At 41.8% G+C, this 15,686-nt stretch overlaps 1 protein-coding gene across 1 annotated transcript in view; it reads left to right on the top strand.

Moving 5' to 3' along the window:
* The window catches only part of KNTC1 (kinetochore associated 1), a 90,056-nt gene that overhangs the window by 39,991 nt on the left and 34,379 nt on the right, over positions 1–15,686 (top strand). The window contains 10 exon segments of the mRNA XM_051972711.1: positions 891–958; positions 3,178–3,458; positions 4,124–4,233; positions 4,236–4,295; positions 5,341–5,438; positions 9,957–10,095; positions 10,251–10,307; positions 11,210–11,373; positions 12,639–12,743; positions 13,402–13,530. Of these exon segments, the coding sequence (XP_051828671.1) occupies positions 891–958; positions 3,178–3,458; positions 4,124–4,233; positions 4,236–4,295; positions 5,341–5,438; positions 9,957–10,095; positions 10,251–10,307; positions 11,210–11,373; positions 12,639–12,743; positions 13,402–13,530 (1,211 nt within the window).

Here is a 15,686-nt window from a genome sequence, read left to right as displayed (position 1 = left end):
TCTTGTGTGCTTGTTTGGCTTCATTTTGTGATAAGAATTATCCATGGAGTCCATTGATTACCTAATTAACAAGCCAGAGATAGCTCTCTGCAGATTTTATTTATGCTCAGAGTTCAAGCTCACCTGTATTTGGGGGGGAGGGGAGGTCAGAGAGCCCAGGATTCATCTATCTTGCATAGAATGGGAAATACACAAGCAGGTTGGGTCTGTAAAATTTTGCAGAAAGCAGGAGGGAACGATAAGTGCATATATATATATATGTCATAAGGGAAGAGGAGAGGATTCTCCTCAGGAGTCGGGGAAATTTATGTGCCAGGCTCAGTTTTGCAGACTTGCATTCATGTATGACCTGTTTGCTTCAAGCAAATAAAAGTGTTGAGAAAGAATCCAGGCAGAATTTTTCTGGCAATGGCAGCAAGACTTCTAGGCCAGAAATTCTTTTGTCACAATATAAAAAGCAGCTAACTTTTGATCCAGGCTATCCTTCCTTGCTATCTAGCCTTCTCCACAGCTACCTGCCTTCTCCCTCCTTTGTGTGTGGTCTGGGCAATGCAAACTCACGGCATTGTTAACCTCAGCCAGGTCAGTAGGAAAATAACCTTGCTCTGAGAGCAAATGCTACAGTTCATTTCCAAATTTAATATCAGTGAGTTCAGAATTTTCTGTCCCTTCATTTCTAATCCTCTCTTCTTTTCTTTGTCTCGAATAATCAAGCTATTTGTAGTCTACTTCATCCTTTCTGCCCCAGTGCTTGAGGAAATCTGTTAAAGATGATTGAAAGGAGAATTAGTTACATTTTTAGCCATCCTTTCTGCTAGAATCTGTCAGTGTGTGCATCTTAAGACTCTTGTAATAATTTGTTGCTACTATTTTTTAAAATTTAATTACAGAAAACCCTCTGAAGTTGGATGAATGTGACGAAAACTTAAAAGTATTTAAAACCATTAGGAGCTTACAGGTGAGAGATCTGAGTTACAGGTTCTGTTTATTATTTATTATTTTATCTGTGTATGTGTGTGTGTGTGTGTAGTGTATATATTATTTCCTATATATATTTTCTGCTCCTGTATATATTATCTTGATGTAGATATAGATAGATGTATGTGTATACATGTAGTAGATATGGATAGATATAGACAGATAGCGTACACACACACACACACACACACACATTATCTGCTCCAATTAGAATGTAATTCTCCTCAATTTTCCTCCCCCTTGATTGGCCCCTGATAAATAAATACATAATAAGCACTTTTTCATTGGTTCATTCGATGCTTTTACTCTGAAGAGGGAAATAGTAAAGAGAGGTTCCAAGAGCCATTCTTAATATATACCATTTGATATCAAATGCATGCAAGAACTTTAAGTGGAAAATCATTTTATGTTAAAAATAATCAAAGCTACATAAAACACAGGTAGTGTGCTGGTGCTAAAAGTGCTAAACAAGCAGAACCTATGTCTTGGTCAACAATTCCTTTGCATTTGTCCCCAGCTCAAGGCCATTGCTGGCCTAGGTGGAAGAGCTTATTTCATGGTGACAGAGCCTCTTGGTGGCAGCTAGGCTTCCATGTTGTCTGAGTCTTCGTGAGCTTAAGACTCTTGGCCTTAGGTCACACGGTCCAGGTGGAAGAGGACCTTCCCTTCCCGATTCCAGGGGTGCTCTCGTGTATTCCCCTAGGGGGGCTCTCTGTATCAAGAACCAGCTCTCAGTAGGTCACAGTAAGGGGGCTGTGCCTGCTCCAGCCTTTCCCTGGAAGGGGATTGATTGGTGGACCTTTAAATGTAAGCTGTGGGGAGACAGATCCAATTTTGCTGAGTTTAAATACAGATTCCCTTTATCTATGTATAAAAAATAAAGCTTTGGGTCTCTTGTTATTTGTTAGCAAGATCTTGCTCTTTCTTTTGTTATCTTATAAGTATTCTAATAGTCAACAGCACTGTTCGATAATCCAGCACTGTTTAAAAAAAGAGAGAGAGAGACAGAGACAGAGACAGAAAGAGGGATTTATTTCCCTAAATATGAGTTTCATTAGTGAGAGTCCTTTACATGAGACATACAGACGTACTGGTGTTAGCTTCATTTGCACAAATGAATTTTAACATCTGAGCAATTCTTCCAATAAGCATTTTGTAAGCACCTGATGTGGCTCAGTGGGTAGAATCCTGGGCCTGGAGTCAAGAAGCCCTAGACACATACTTGCTGTGTGACTCTGGGCAGTCATTTCAATTTGCCTTAATTTCTTCATCTGTAAAATGGGCTGGAGAAGCAAGTTTCAGGCAAAGACACTCTAGTGTCTTTACTAAGAAAACCCCAAATGGAGTCACAAGAGTGAGACAGGACTGAAAACAATTAAAGAACAATGGAGAAGCACCTGTTCTGTCCTAGACCCTGTGACCAGGTCACTTTGCAGTTTCATAAATTCCACTGGCTTCCTATTGTCTCTAGAATAAAATGTAGTGAGGTTTTGGGGGGAGGGTTTGGAGGCATTTGGAATTAAGTGACTTGTCACAGAGCTTGTAAGTGTCTGAGGTCGCATTTGAACTTGGTCCTCTTGGCGCTAGGCCTGGCACTTTACCCACTGCACCAATGCTGCTCTCTGTGGAGTTTTTAAAACCCCAAACTTTCTCTTTCGAGCTCCCTTGTCCACAAGGAAAGCCAGACAGACCTCGTCTTGGTTCCTTATGCACGGTGTGCACTGCCTCCACCCTCACCCCCTTTCCCCAAGGCCTCCATCCCTGTCTTCCTGAGGGACACAGGGCAAATTCCACCTTGTTGGTGAAACCCTTTGGGATCCCTCAGCTTTCAGTGCCCCCTCTCAAGTCCCCTTGTCTTTGCCTCTTTTTTATTGGTTTGTGATTCCTGTTTTTACTTACTCTTGGTATACTTCGCAATCTCTTTGGAGCCTGCCTTGTTGCGGTGTAAATCCTTATGAATAGGGATGAGTCTGTTCTTTGCCTTTTATCCCCAAGACTGGATCCAGGAACTGACACATAACAAGAACTTCATCCATTCTCTGTGCCAGATGGATTGGGGGACAAAGACAAATATGTCCTATTGAGATGGAGCTCGCTTTGCATTGAGAAGTGGGATTCATAGCAGAAGGGTCTTGGCGTGAATGAATAATGGGGGTTGCTAACAACTTGGGGATCCCATCTTGTTTTATTTTGTCACAGGAGGATTTTGAGCTCTTCCTTCCATTTGAAGACTACAGGAATCATTCACTGATAGCTGGACTTCATGAAGAACCCATTAATAACCAGGAAGTTTCTCAGGCTTGGCAGAAATCCAGGAAGACCCCAGAAGAGACCCCTCCTAACCCAAAGAGTGCGTCTCTTCGATCAAGTTTGTACAGACAGACTCTGGGTCTGCTGGTGTCGGAGGAAGACCTGGAGGCTGAAGTGGTATTGGAGACCTTAAAGTCAGGGAGAGTTGAGGAAGCCCTCCAGCTCTGCAGGTGACTGCAGGGGCTGCCCAGTGATCTGAAAATGGCGATGGCTTTCTCCTTTCACATAGCTGAGCTCTTCTGTGAAAGCATTTGGGTGGTGGTTGTCACGCTGGCCTGTTCACACATGTAAGCCAGGATATCACTTTGACAGAAATAGCGCAGGACAGCAAAGACTTGGTGGATAGGACGTGAGAAGGGTTCAAATGTAGCCTCAGACACTTAGTGCAGTGGGATCTCGGATAAGGCACTTAATCCTTTTTGCCCAGAAGGCGGCCAGGTGGCTCAGTGGGCAGAGTGCTGGGCCAGGAGTCAGGTGGATACTGAGACTCAGAGGGTGACAAAGGACTAGACCAGGATCACACAGCTAGGAAGTGTTGGAGGCTGGAATTAAGTGAGGTTCTCCTCACCTCAGAGCCTGCCTTCTCTCTACCCACAGAGCGAATCTGCCCCTCCAAGATCAGGGCCTAAACTTTGTCCTATGACATGGGCCTCAGCCTGGATGCACTCGGCATTTACTACCAAAAAAGGAACGACGTCCGAGTCAAAACGCTTCTACCGGCATTTCTTAATCGCTGGTATTGATAGTGTTCCTTTAATACAAGCAAAGACAAGGACCGCAGCTCCTGAGACCAGCGCTCTAACTGTGTGCCTTCCTGCTTTTCTTTTTTCCAAAGGGACTTGTTTCAGTATCACTGCAGTCCCAACATGGGAAGAGTGCTGGTTTTGACATGTCAGAAACTTTGTGAGATGTTGGGGGCAGATGTTCCACTAACTGTTCCTGAAGGTTGAACCTTCCTCTGGAGATCCATCAGCTGGCGTGCCAGGCCGCCACCATCTGTAGCCCAGGTGAGGTTGGAGCATTGTTAGCATCAAGGAAGCTTTGAGTGCTTTCAGGCTTGCTGCGCTCAAGAAATTAAATCAAATAGACACTGGCCCTGTTTTACAGATTGGCATTTCAATTCTATTGTTCTCTCCTATAGACTCTTGATTTATACTTCAAATGTAAATCCTTTTATTGCTGACCACAGGAAAAGAGATCCTGCTCTTCCTGATGGGTGCCTCTCTCAGATGCTGCTATTTTGAGTAAAATCCCAGCAGTGAATCATCTCAAGCCTTAACTGCCTCTCTTTACTTCTCCTCCTTATCTTTGTTTCTTTGGCACAAAACCCTGCCCTCCCACCATTCTAGCTGCCTTCTGGGTGCTGTCTTCTCCCATTCGAATAGAACAGGAGCTCTCCCAGAGTGGGGACCTTCCATCTTCATGAATTTCTGTCTTCAGTGCTTAGCCCCATATCTGCCACACAGTGGAGCTTTCTTTCTTAATGTTCACTTTGTTCTATCTGTCTGACTCCATATCTGTCTATCTATCCATCTATCTCTATATCTATCTGTTTGTCTGTCTGTCATCATCTATTTTGATTCAGCTTTATAGGTTTGAGAAAATTTTGCTAGATCCTGATTTTTTTTTAATTTAACTTTTTAATTTCTTGGAAGATTTTTGATGTCCTTTATTTTTTACTTCATTTTTATTTCCATATACATCTCTTTCTTTTCACTTCACCGGAGAGGTATCGCTCATAACATAAAATAAGAAAGAAAGAAAAAGAAGGAAAAAACAGTTCTGCAAAATTAACCAAAAAACTACTGGGTCTGACAGTATATGCAGTGTTCCACATCCATAATCCTTCATCTCTGCAGAGAAAGGAAGAGAGACATCTCATATACAGACCAGAGTGCCAGAAAAATGTTTCATAGGAAGGCAAAATTCAATAATAACCTCCTCTATTCTATTTTTCATTTTGAAAATTTTAAATGGAATTGGCTGAATAACTGTTTTATGTAAAAAGATTCTTAAATTTAGACTGATGATGCATCTTTTAAATTCTCCCAGACTTTTTATTAGATGCTCTGGAAATGTGTAAATATACTTTAACTGCCATGGAGATTTACAGACAGTGCCAAATGGAGGACTGTGGAACTCTCACAAAGGTATTGTCTATTTGAATTTCTTATTTAAGAAACTTTTATATATACCCATTAGCTTACAGTGTTCCGTTTTTAAGTGACTTGCAGAATTGTTTATACTAGTTCCACTAGTCTGGGAGGGAAAAGTGGAAAGAGGAAGTTAGATCCCAGATTGAGGAGAAGCTGGAGGCATTAGGTCTAAGTAGCTTTCCTTGAAAGGATGGGCTGTGCTCCCCACTTTTTCTTGTTTCTATTCTACTCCTGACCCTTGAAAGGAGCTAGGTTTCTCCAAAGTCATTTAAGACAATATAAGCCTGATTGATACTTTGTCCTGGTAATATAGCAAATGTCCTGATTTTTGTTATTATTCAAGAGATTAGAATCAGCAAACTTATTGTAAGTCAGTGAGTTTAACTTTACTCCTGGCAAGATTCTAGAAAGTATTAAATGGATGGTTTCTTTGCAGCTAAAGCAGGATCCTTAACCCTTTTTGTTTCCTGCTCCTACCAATCTAGTGGCATCTGGGACCTCTGCTCAAGATCATGATATTTTTTGTTTTGTTTTGTTTTATCAGTATTTTGGTTTTCCAAAAATCACATGTAAAGATAATTTTCAACATTCATTTTTGTAAGATTTTGAGTTCCAAATTTTTTTTCCTTCTATCCCTTTCCTCCCCTCTACCCAAGATCTGATGTAGATTATACATTTTAATGTCATTTTAAACATTTCCTTTAGTCAGGTTGTGAAAGAAAAATCAGAATTAAGGGGGAAAAGCTAACAAAAAGAAGAGCAAAAATGGTAGGCTTCAATCCTCATTCAGTCTCCCTAGTTCTCTCTTTGTATGCGGATGGCATTTTCCATCCCTAGTCCATTGGAATTGCCTTGAATCACTGCATTGTTGAGAAGAGCCAAGTCCATCGCAGCTGATCATCACATCATCTTGTTGCTGTGTACAATGTCCTCTTGGTTCTACTTATTTCACTCAGCATCAGTTCACGTAAGTCTCTCCAGGCTTTTCTGAAATCAATCTTCTCATCGTTTCTTATATCACAATAGTATTCCATTACCTTCATATACCATAACTTATTCAACCATTCCTCAGTTGATGGGCATCCATTCGGTTTCCAGTTCCTTGCCATCACAAAAAGAGGTGCTGCAAACATTTTTGCACATATGGTCCTTTTCCCTCTTTTATGATCTCTTTGGGTTATAGGTTCATGTTTTGAAACAATCAAAGGAAATTCCATATTTCAATATTCTTTTTTTTCTTTGAGTTTGTGGACTCCTAGACAAGAATCTAGATCAGGGCTTTTTAAACTTTTCCCACTCATAATCCTTTTTCACTTGGGAAATTTTTATGTGACTCCAAATATAAAGGTATATAAAATAGGTAAACAAATCAAATATTTACTGATATTATAATCATAATTTTGCAACCCCCACATTCAGATATGAGAGGGGTCACGAAACACGATTTTAAGAAGCTGGGATCTAGATGAAGAGCCAGTTATCTCAAAGAACAAGCTTTATCACCAACCAGTTATGCCAGGCTATTTTATTTATTAATATGATGGCTAAACTGGTAGGTTAAGGGATTGCAGTTGATATATTTTATCTAAATCTTAGCAAAACATTTGCCAGAATCTATTTTGGTATATTTGTAGGAAAGACATACTCACATGAGCTGGGCAAAATTAGGATTAGCTGAATTCAGAATTGACTGAATAGATAAACCCACCAAATAATCATTAATGAGTCATTGTCATCTCATTAAGAAGTCTCCTGTGGAATACTTCAGGTTTCTGGGTTTGGCTCTTTGCTATTTAATATTTTTACTTATGAGTTATCATACTTGGAGATGATACCAAACTGAGAGGCAGAGTTCAGTTCAGATGGATAAGAGAGCCATATTCAAAAATATGAAGTATTTGAGCATATCTAATAAGATGAAAATCTGTAGTAATAAGTATAATCTTTTGTACTTTATACCTTTTATACTCTTATACTTTATTTTATTTATTTTTTTTTATGCTCTTATACTTTAAGCCAACAACTCCCACATAATGAAGGTATGGCTAGTCAGCTCTTTATCTGGAGATCTTAGTGGACTGTGAACCTTCTATGAGTAGACAATGATGGAAACCCAGAGAGCCGAGGTGGCCATTAAGAGAGGTATAGGATGTAATACCAGGGAGGCAAGACCCGTTCCGGAGTTTTGTGCCCAGTTCTTGGGGCCATGATTTAGGAAGGCCATTGGTAAGCTAGAGGCCAACTGGAATGGGCAAAAGCTTGGAGATCGTGCCATGAAGATCAGTGGAAGGAACTGGGTATATTTGTTCACCCTGAAAAAGGAAAGACCCAAAGTAGACGTGATGCTTTCTTTAAGTCTTTAGAGGGTTTTTCATGAGGAAAATGAGACTTGGAATGCTTGGCCACAAAAAGCAAACTAGGACCAGAAGGTGGGAGTTGCCAAGAGGCAGGTTTGGTTCTTGATGTAAAGTAAAATCTTGGCAACTGCTGGGGATGGGGCTGGTGTGTCCACACGACCACCTGCTGCCTCCTCATCTCACTGGGTTGGATTAGATGGGTTCTGAAATCCCTTCCAACTTCTGGAAGCTCTTTCCCTGGATAAAAAGGTCAGGACTTTACTCCAATTTTTGAAGCCAGCTCTTACAAGGTTGGCTTGATAGTTGAACGCTTATCTATTGAAATAGTCATTTTGTTCAAATTCAGAATCTAGGTTAGATTACAGACTGATGCTAGTTCTTAGCCCAGTGATGGCCCAGTCATAGCGGCAGAGATGGTCTTACTGACTGGCCTTTGTGTCACAGGCTCCACACACACATTGGGAAAGGCCATTCCAGCATCCCTCGTTGTTGCCCCTTTGACTTCTTGCTTGGGCTTTGTATCCCAGGGTCTGGAAGTTCATGTTGCACTCCGCCTGGACCTCCTTCTCCTGCTCTCTCCCCCAGAGTGCAGCTGAGAGCTCCTGAGCTGCTTGACGCAGATGAGCCAGCCCCAACTCTCCAACAGCCCAGCACCTCTCAGTCTCAGGCCTTGGGGGTAGTTGGCAGCAGGCTGGCCTGGACTCCCTTAGATGAGGGGGCTCCTAGGCTGGCCCTGGCCTTTGTCTTCAGCTCTTCCTTCTGAGCATGTAACAAGCCTCTTGTCCACTTGGTCTTTCTCACTCTCCTCTCCCTGAACATCCGTGCACTCTGTGCAGGGCTTTCCTTCCATATGCTGATTTCCTGCCACAACCAGGCCATTTTCCATCCTCTCCAGCACAGCTGAGAGGCACCCTGAGGTTATTTCCTAAAATTCTTGAATAGAATAATAATTCTGGTATTATAGAAATAAGGGACAATAAAGCAGGAAAATAAGCAGCAGCTGTGTGTCCCCATCACTTCAGAGGCCCAGCTGTTCCTTCTTGGAATCTTGTTGGGGATCTGGGTATTTTGGCCAATCTGTCTACAATGATTATTTATTCTGGCTGTCTTCCATGCCCCAATGTTAGTATGTAGGGAGGAAGCAAACAAGCATTTATTAACTGCCTACTATGTGGCAGGCATTTTAGAGACGTCTCATTTGATCCTTGCTACACCTCTGGGAGGTAGTGGTTATTATTAGCTCTATTTTGTAGGAGGGGAAACTGAGGCAGGCAGAAGACTTACTTGGAGTCACATAGTGAGCATGGGAGACCGGGTTTAAATTCTGGTTTTCCTGACCAGTCCTAGAGGATCCACTGTACCCCTGCTACTTCTACTTATGGCTTCAATAAATGTGATTAACCAAGGCTCCCAGCTCACAAAGCAACTTGTACTGAGGAGGTTCATTTGAGAAATTCATTGCTTCTTCTTCTCCCCTGTTTGTGACCCAACACATGTGAATTTTCATGTTCTTGAGCAGAGTAAACCCTCCCCTTGAGAATCAAGGGGAACCAGAGCATGTCTTTGGTTTTAATGTATTTTTAATAGAGTAGTGTCAAATTTCCTTAAATTGCAATGGCAGCAAATTCAGTTAACTTCATTATATTCTAGATCTAGATTGTGCAGTCTCTACATTTTATAGGTAAGGAAACTGAGGTCCAGGTTGCTTATGTGATTAACCCAAGACAGGAAAGACTCACAGGCAGAATTTGAACCCAAGAGCTTAACAATAACAATCTACTCACTTATATATCCCAAACTCATGCTTGTCTTATGTTCTTTGCCTCTCTCCCTTCTGGGCTCAGAAGACAGCTGCCCTTCTTTTCACCTTTGCCCTGTTTTTCACAGGCTTTGATTTTAGCTTTCCCTGCCTCACTTGACCCGACTCCTTTTCCCCTAATTTAGAATAAGAATTTACATTATATTACAGATTATAAGAATATAGTTTTCGACATAAGAGACTGTTTGTATCAAGATTTAACCAGTGATTACTTGTTCTCCCAGAAAAACCAAGTTCTTTACATTGGTATGACTGATGTCGGTTCCTCTGAGAGCAGTTGGAGATTGTGTGGCCTATTTTATTTGTGTTTTTTCTCCCCTATCATTTGGTATTTAGAATTCCTTTGGAGCTGATAGAGATCCCTATGAAGAGTGGATTTATAATGACTTCTTCAGTGAGGATGGAATTGTTCTCGAATCGCAGTTAGTGCTGCCAGTTATCTATGAGTTAACTTCATCTCTTATACGTGGATCTGGTAACTTTCACTTATATCATTTATTTTTAAGTACTTTCCTCAATTATGTTTTTAAAAAAAATCTATGAAGTGTTGCTTTGTAATGTAGCATCTAAATAATCCATATTAGTTTTTTCCCCCTGATAATCACTCTAATTAATATTCTCTTTTTGTAGGAGGCAAAAGATATCCTTTGGATTCTGCCAGTTTGCCATATTGTTCATTTAATAAAGGTATCTGAAAATCAAAAATTTGTAACTTAGGTTAATATTCCTTTTTTTTTTTTTTTTTTTTTTTTGATAAATTTAAATGAAATCTTAATTTATGTAGGAGGTTACTGTCTTCATTATCATGTTTGTTTTTCCAGGGGCCTTTTATTATTCAATCACATAAAAAAATTGTATGAGTCAAGTAACACATTTTAATATCATTTCAAAGGAAAGAGGTATCTGACTGGTGACCCTCAGTCAACTGAAATAATTGTCATAAACCAATTCCTTAGTAAACCAAGTACCATGAAAGTGCTTCATTACGTCACATTTAATGATGATGTAATTCAGATTTTCCTTATATGTATGTCAGTCTGCTATCAAAGATCTTTAATGCAAATGCTGTTTTCCCTCAAGCAATATGAGTATAAAGTTTAGTGATTGTCAAAAACTCTAAGTAAAGAGTGGGTATCATCTGTATTGGGGGGAGATCCTAACGAGGTGCTCTAGGCACCAATGAAATCTTAACTTCAGTTCACAGTGAAGGAACTTACTACCAAAATCTGATTCCAATACCACATGGAGTCCATGAACACTTTGCCAGCACTTGTTAACTGAGGTTCAATGACACTTTCCCTCAGTCCCCACTAATAGCCAGCTTATTTAAGTTTGTAGAGGCTCGTTGCTCTCAAGATGATGATCTTTTGGGCCAGTGCAATGCGTAAAGACTGTATAGTATAAAGTTCTGGACAGTTGTGTACTTTCTCTGGTAGAGAGGGAGCCTTAAAGTGTTGGTAATAAATACTTTTGAAACTGCTGCTAACAACTTGATCTGCATTTCCCTAGTATTGATTTTTTAATTTTAATTTTATTTTGTGGAGGAAGGTGGATATTTTTGGCTCACCAAATTATTTGTCATTTTGCAGGAGAAAATCTTCTCATACCGATCATTAGCCCTATCTCTTCAATGCTTCAGAGCCTGCAAGAATCCAGCCAGTGGGAACTGGCTCTGAAATTTATAGTAGGTTCCTTTGGCATCTGCCTTCAGCATGGAATGTCGAACTGCATGAATATCTCCTTGAGTGAGAAGGTAATGGCCATGGTCATGGATAGGTGTGGTGAACAGAGCTGGAATTGGATTCAAGAAGACCTGAATTCAAATTCAGTTTCTGCGACATCCTGGCTAGGTGACCTTGGAAATCACTTAAATTCTCAGTGACCCTGAGACTCTCTAATATTGTCACTGGCAGAAAAAGTACCAATCCTTCTGTGTACTGGTAGGGGAAGTTCCTTATGGAGAGCTCCCTACAGTTCTTGAAATATAGGTCTGATCTCCCCAAGGAAACAAAAATAAGATCTATTGAAGGGAGGAATTTGGATATGTTTAATTAGCCTGAGCTCCAGGATGAGAGAATTCAACATTTTTTCTGATTCTTAGCTGTGACCTAAATTCCCATTATAGTTTCCCTAGTTGGTGACTTAATTAAAATGTTCAGAGACCTAGCAGTTCTGAAGGACAAATTGTAATTGTTCCCTTGGCTGAAGATTTCTTTATCAGATGGCATTATCAATAGATAGCCAGTGCCTTTGGATAAGTGTTTATTAAGTGCCTACTGTGTGCTGAGCTTCTTTAGGCATCAAGTTTAATTCAAAGATAAAAATGACTCTTGGAAAAGGGATAAGGGTCAAGACTCCTTCCTTCTGGAATAATAGGTGAAACATTAGATTGGGAATTTGGAAGAATTGGATTCTAATCCTGCCTCTGATATTAGTTGAGTGACCCTGGGTAAATCATTAAATCTTATATGAGCTTTTGTTTACTTACTTTGTAAAATGGAAATATTGAGGGCACTACCCTACATGGTCAAATGAGGTAAAGTACATACAGTGCTCTATGAATCCTTGCTAATTAATCAAGTGACAACATTGGGCAACACCTTGAGGGAGGTCTTCTAGATGGGAGCTGGTATCCTGAGGGGGTGGAAATGATAAATTCTAGATGATAATAATAGCGCTCCTTTCAGAGCCCTTAATAGAGCTCTTTGTCTGCTATTACTCTGAGTAATTGATTAACAAGCATTTTTCAAATGCGGGTTGTTAAGGGATTTTAATTCAGAGCATAAAAGAGGATCCTTTGGAAGCAGTAGGGGCTTAATACATCCTGATGATTGATTCAAAGAATTACCTTCATTCTTCTGATTGAATTACTTATAGTGCTTGAATATTACTGTGTGCTATTCAAGTTTCTTCAGTCTTCAGCAGAGCAAGTTCTGTGAAGACGCCCAGTTATAAAAATGTAACATTTAAGATTGATCTCTTTCCACTATACTAATAACTCTGAATCTTTTCTTAAAGTTGTATGAAGAGAGACTGTTAATCAATACAAAAAGTATTGTCGTTAGCCTGAAAGAAAAATCCACGTCCTTAATCAGAAAAAATGCTGCAGCCTTATTACACAAAGTGAGTATTTTGGGTGGGAATCCTTCCTTTGAAGCTTGTCATGGTTGTACGTCTCCAGGCAGTTCTGTGACTTCTGGACTTTAAAGCATTTACCTTTAAGTCATTTCATTATAAACATGGCATCATGGATAGAGCCAGGAAATGGGTTCAAGTCTCATCCCTGACCCATGCTGGCGAGTGACCCTGGACAGGCCTCTCTTTTACAACCATAGCTTGTGGACAAGAGGTCAGCGACATTTTCCTCACTGCAGTGTCTCTGAGATCTCAGCTCCCACCTCAGTCCCGGTCCAGTTCCTCTGTTGCAGCCAGAGTTTAAACTTTGGCTAATAGAACTTTCTGACTGGCTTGGACAGACACTCTGAGTGTGATCCAGTGGAAAAAAGCCTCGATTGGATTATTAAAGGTCCTGAGTTTTGATGAGTTCCATTCCTTTAGGGAACTGAGTTGAGTTGTATAGCTCTTCTTAACTTCCAGCAAATGACTGAAAACATTGGAATAAGCCAATGGAAGCCGTAACTGCAAGTGAGGATGAAGGACCCCTCTCCCTTGTGTTCAGTCTCTTAGCCAAGACATAGTTGGATTAGTAGCTAATAGACCCTTAAGCGTTTGCATGTTTTAATGGGAAGATTTTGTTGATTTTGATTCTTTATTCCTATAGGTATTTAATTGTCGTCTGGTGGATCTTCATCTGGCCTTAGGTTATTGCACTCTTTTACCTAAGAAAGACGTCTTTGAAATTATCTGGAAAATCATTGATACCACGTGGCAAAATTACAACAAGATTTTGGTATGGCTAAGAAAAGAGCTCCTTTGTTTCATTCATGTGAGAGTCCATAAGCACTCCAAGCTTGTACTCTTGACCTGGTGCTAAGGGAGGTGAAGTAGATAAACACTAAATAATTAGGAAGAGGGGCTCTAGCACCTGGGGGCTGCAGGAAGATGTCTGGGAGGTGCCTTGAGGACACCAAAGGAGAGCTGACCTATCCAGGTGCATTCCAAGCATGGAGGAGGAGGAGATGTACAAAGGCAAAAAGGGGGGAGATGGGCCACGTCTGAGAAACGCCCAGAAGGCCATCTTGGTTGACCACTCACCTGCTGGGAGGGGGGACAGGTCACAACTGAAGGGCAAAGTCTTCCAAAAGCTGACCTAGAGGCAAATCACTCCAGCTGAGTTGGGGAGGGGGAGGGGAGGAGAGATGGTTAGATGGGTGCTCCAGGTCCCTTTGTCTGCTGTGCGGATGGGGGGAAAACGAGACTAGCCGGGGGGCTGTGAGTGCCGACAACTGCTTAGAGCTGAAGGGCTCCCCCAGCAAGGCCAGATGCTGCTTCTGGTCAGAAATCATGACATCCCATCAGGCAGTCTTGAAGGAATTCCTCCTCTCTGACTCGTTGTGCAGCTGGAGAGAGCCAAGGCCGTGTTAGTGGCTTGTGCTGTGGAAGTCTCTTCCCTGTGCTCCAGCCCACATTTCCCACCAGAAGTGCCTTCAGCCCATGAGGTCTCTCCCCGATCAAGCCCCCTCCGCCCCCGATCAGCCTCCTTTCCCCCTCCCTACTGCAGGTTCACTCTGACCTCCATGGAGCACTGCAGCCAAGTCTCTCCCCTGCCCTTCAGACCTTGCTTATGTGTTGTCTTCCTCCATTAGGGGGCAGCCCGTGTCTCTGCTCCTGTGGTGTTCCCCGTGCTGAGCACAGTGCTCTGCACCCAGTAAGCATCTAATAAAGGCTCGAGGACGAGTAACCAAGAATAGTGAGGGTGGAGCACAGAGGTCCGCGAGAAAGGTCTCGTGGAGGAAGATGAGCTGCTGGCTGAGAGGTCCTCCAGGACCCTCAGCTCTACGCCCATGGTTGTGATCCCTAGGGCCTCCCTGAGTATAATTAAGGCCTTCTGCCTTCCCACCAGCACCAGCAGTGCTGACCCTAAAGTTGAAGGTTTCCCTGGGCCCCTGGTCCCCTGGTTTCCTTTAGAAAAGCAGAGCCATGTTCTGGAGGGGAATTGTCCTAGGCATTTGTGGGAGCCTTTGATGACTACGTGGTTTAGCCCCGCGGTGGCGGCAGCGTGTTCAGCCTGTGAGGGCATTTGTTAAGCACCCACGTGGCAATGGGAGGTGGAGGCGAATGAGGGACTGAGGACGGGAATCTGGGAGGTCAGAGGGAGGTCCCGAGATAAAGAGGAACGGGCTTGAGGGGGAAGGTTCATAATGAGTTCTGTGTGGGACGTGCCAAGTTTGAGATGTCTGCAGGATGTTGTCCAACAGGTGGTGTAGCAGGATTGCAGCTGTCACAAGTAGAACCCTGAGACAAGGCTTCCGGATTATTAGCTTATTAATTAGGCTAGCCAGTAATCAATAAATTAATGATCAGTGGGTTCTTTTGGTCACCGAAGGTACCAAAGGAGATTCTGAAACACCTTCGATTTGGGGTCTACCACAACTCCATACTGAATGGTGGGCATTAATGAGGAGGTGAGCTAGTCTTCAGCTCCTCCTGCTGAGAACAGTTTGATCATCAGTAGCCTCAAAGCACCTGGGCAGGGAAATATCTCCATCCTCACCTCTTTGGCTAGCTCTCTTCTTCATGAATTCAATAGCCCTAAACTCTAATGGAGGGAATCAAAATCAAGGAGACATTTTTGGGGGATGAGAGTAAACAAAAAATAAGGGTCCCTGCTCAGGTAGATGCCTTGGGGCTGGAAGATTACTCAGTTATACCTTTTAGAAACTAACATTTTCAGGAGTATGGTCTGAACAAAAATAAGAGGAAGTAATATTTAGTTCCTGTTAATAAATAGTCATAATAACTAGCCAATAATTCTATTTAGCTATTACTATAATAGTGTAGTACTAATTTTTCTCAGAGCTTAAGAGAAACCAAGGCTGGAAATACAGATTTGGGTGTCATCTGTTTAGGGTTGGTAATTAAACCCATGGGAAATGTGCATAACCT

Source organism: Antechinus flavipes, chromosome 1 (assembly GCF_016432865.1).
Source record: "Antechinus flavipes isolate AdamAnt ecotype Samford, QLD, Australia chromosome 1, AdamAnt_v2, whole genome shotgun sequence".
NCBI classification, from domain to species: Eukaryota; Metazoa; Chordata; class Mammalia; order Dasyuromorphia; family Dasyuridae; genus Antechinus; species Antechinus flavipes.
Note: the sequence above shows the minus strand (reverse complement) of the source record. Positions and strands in the feature narration are given on the sequence as shown.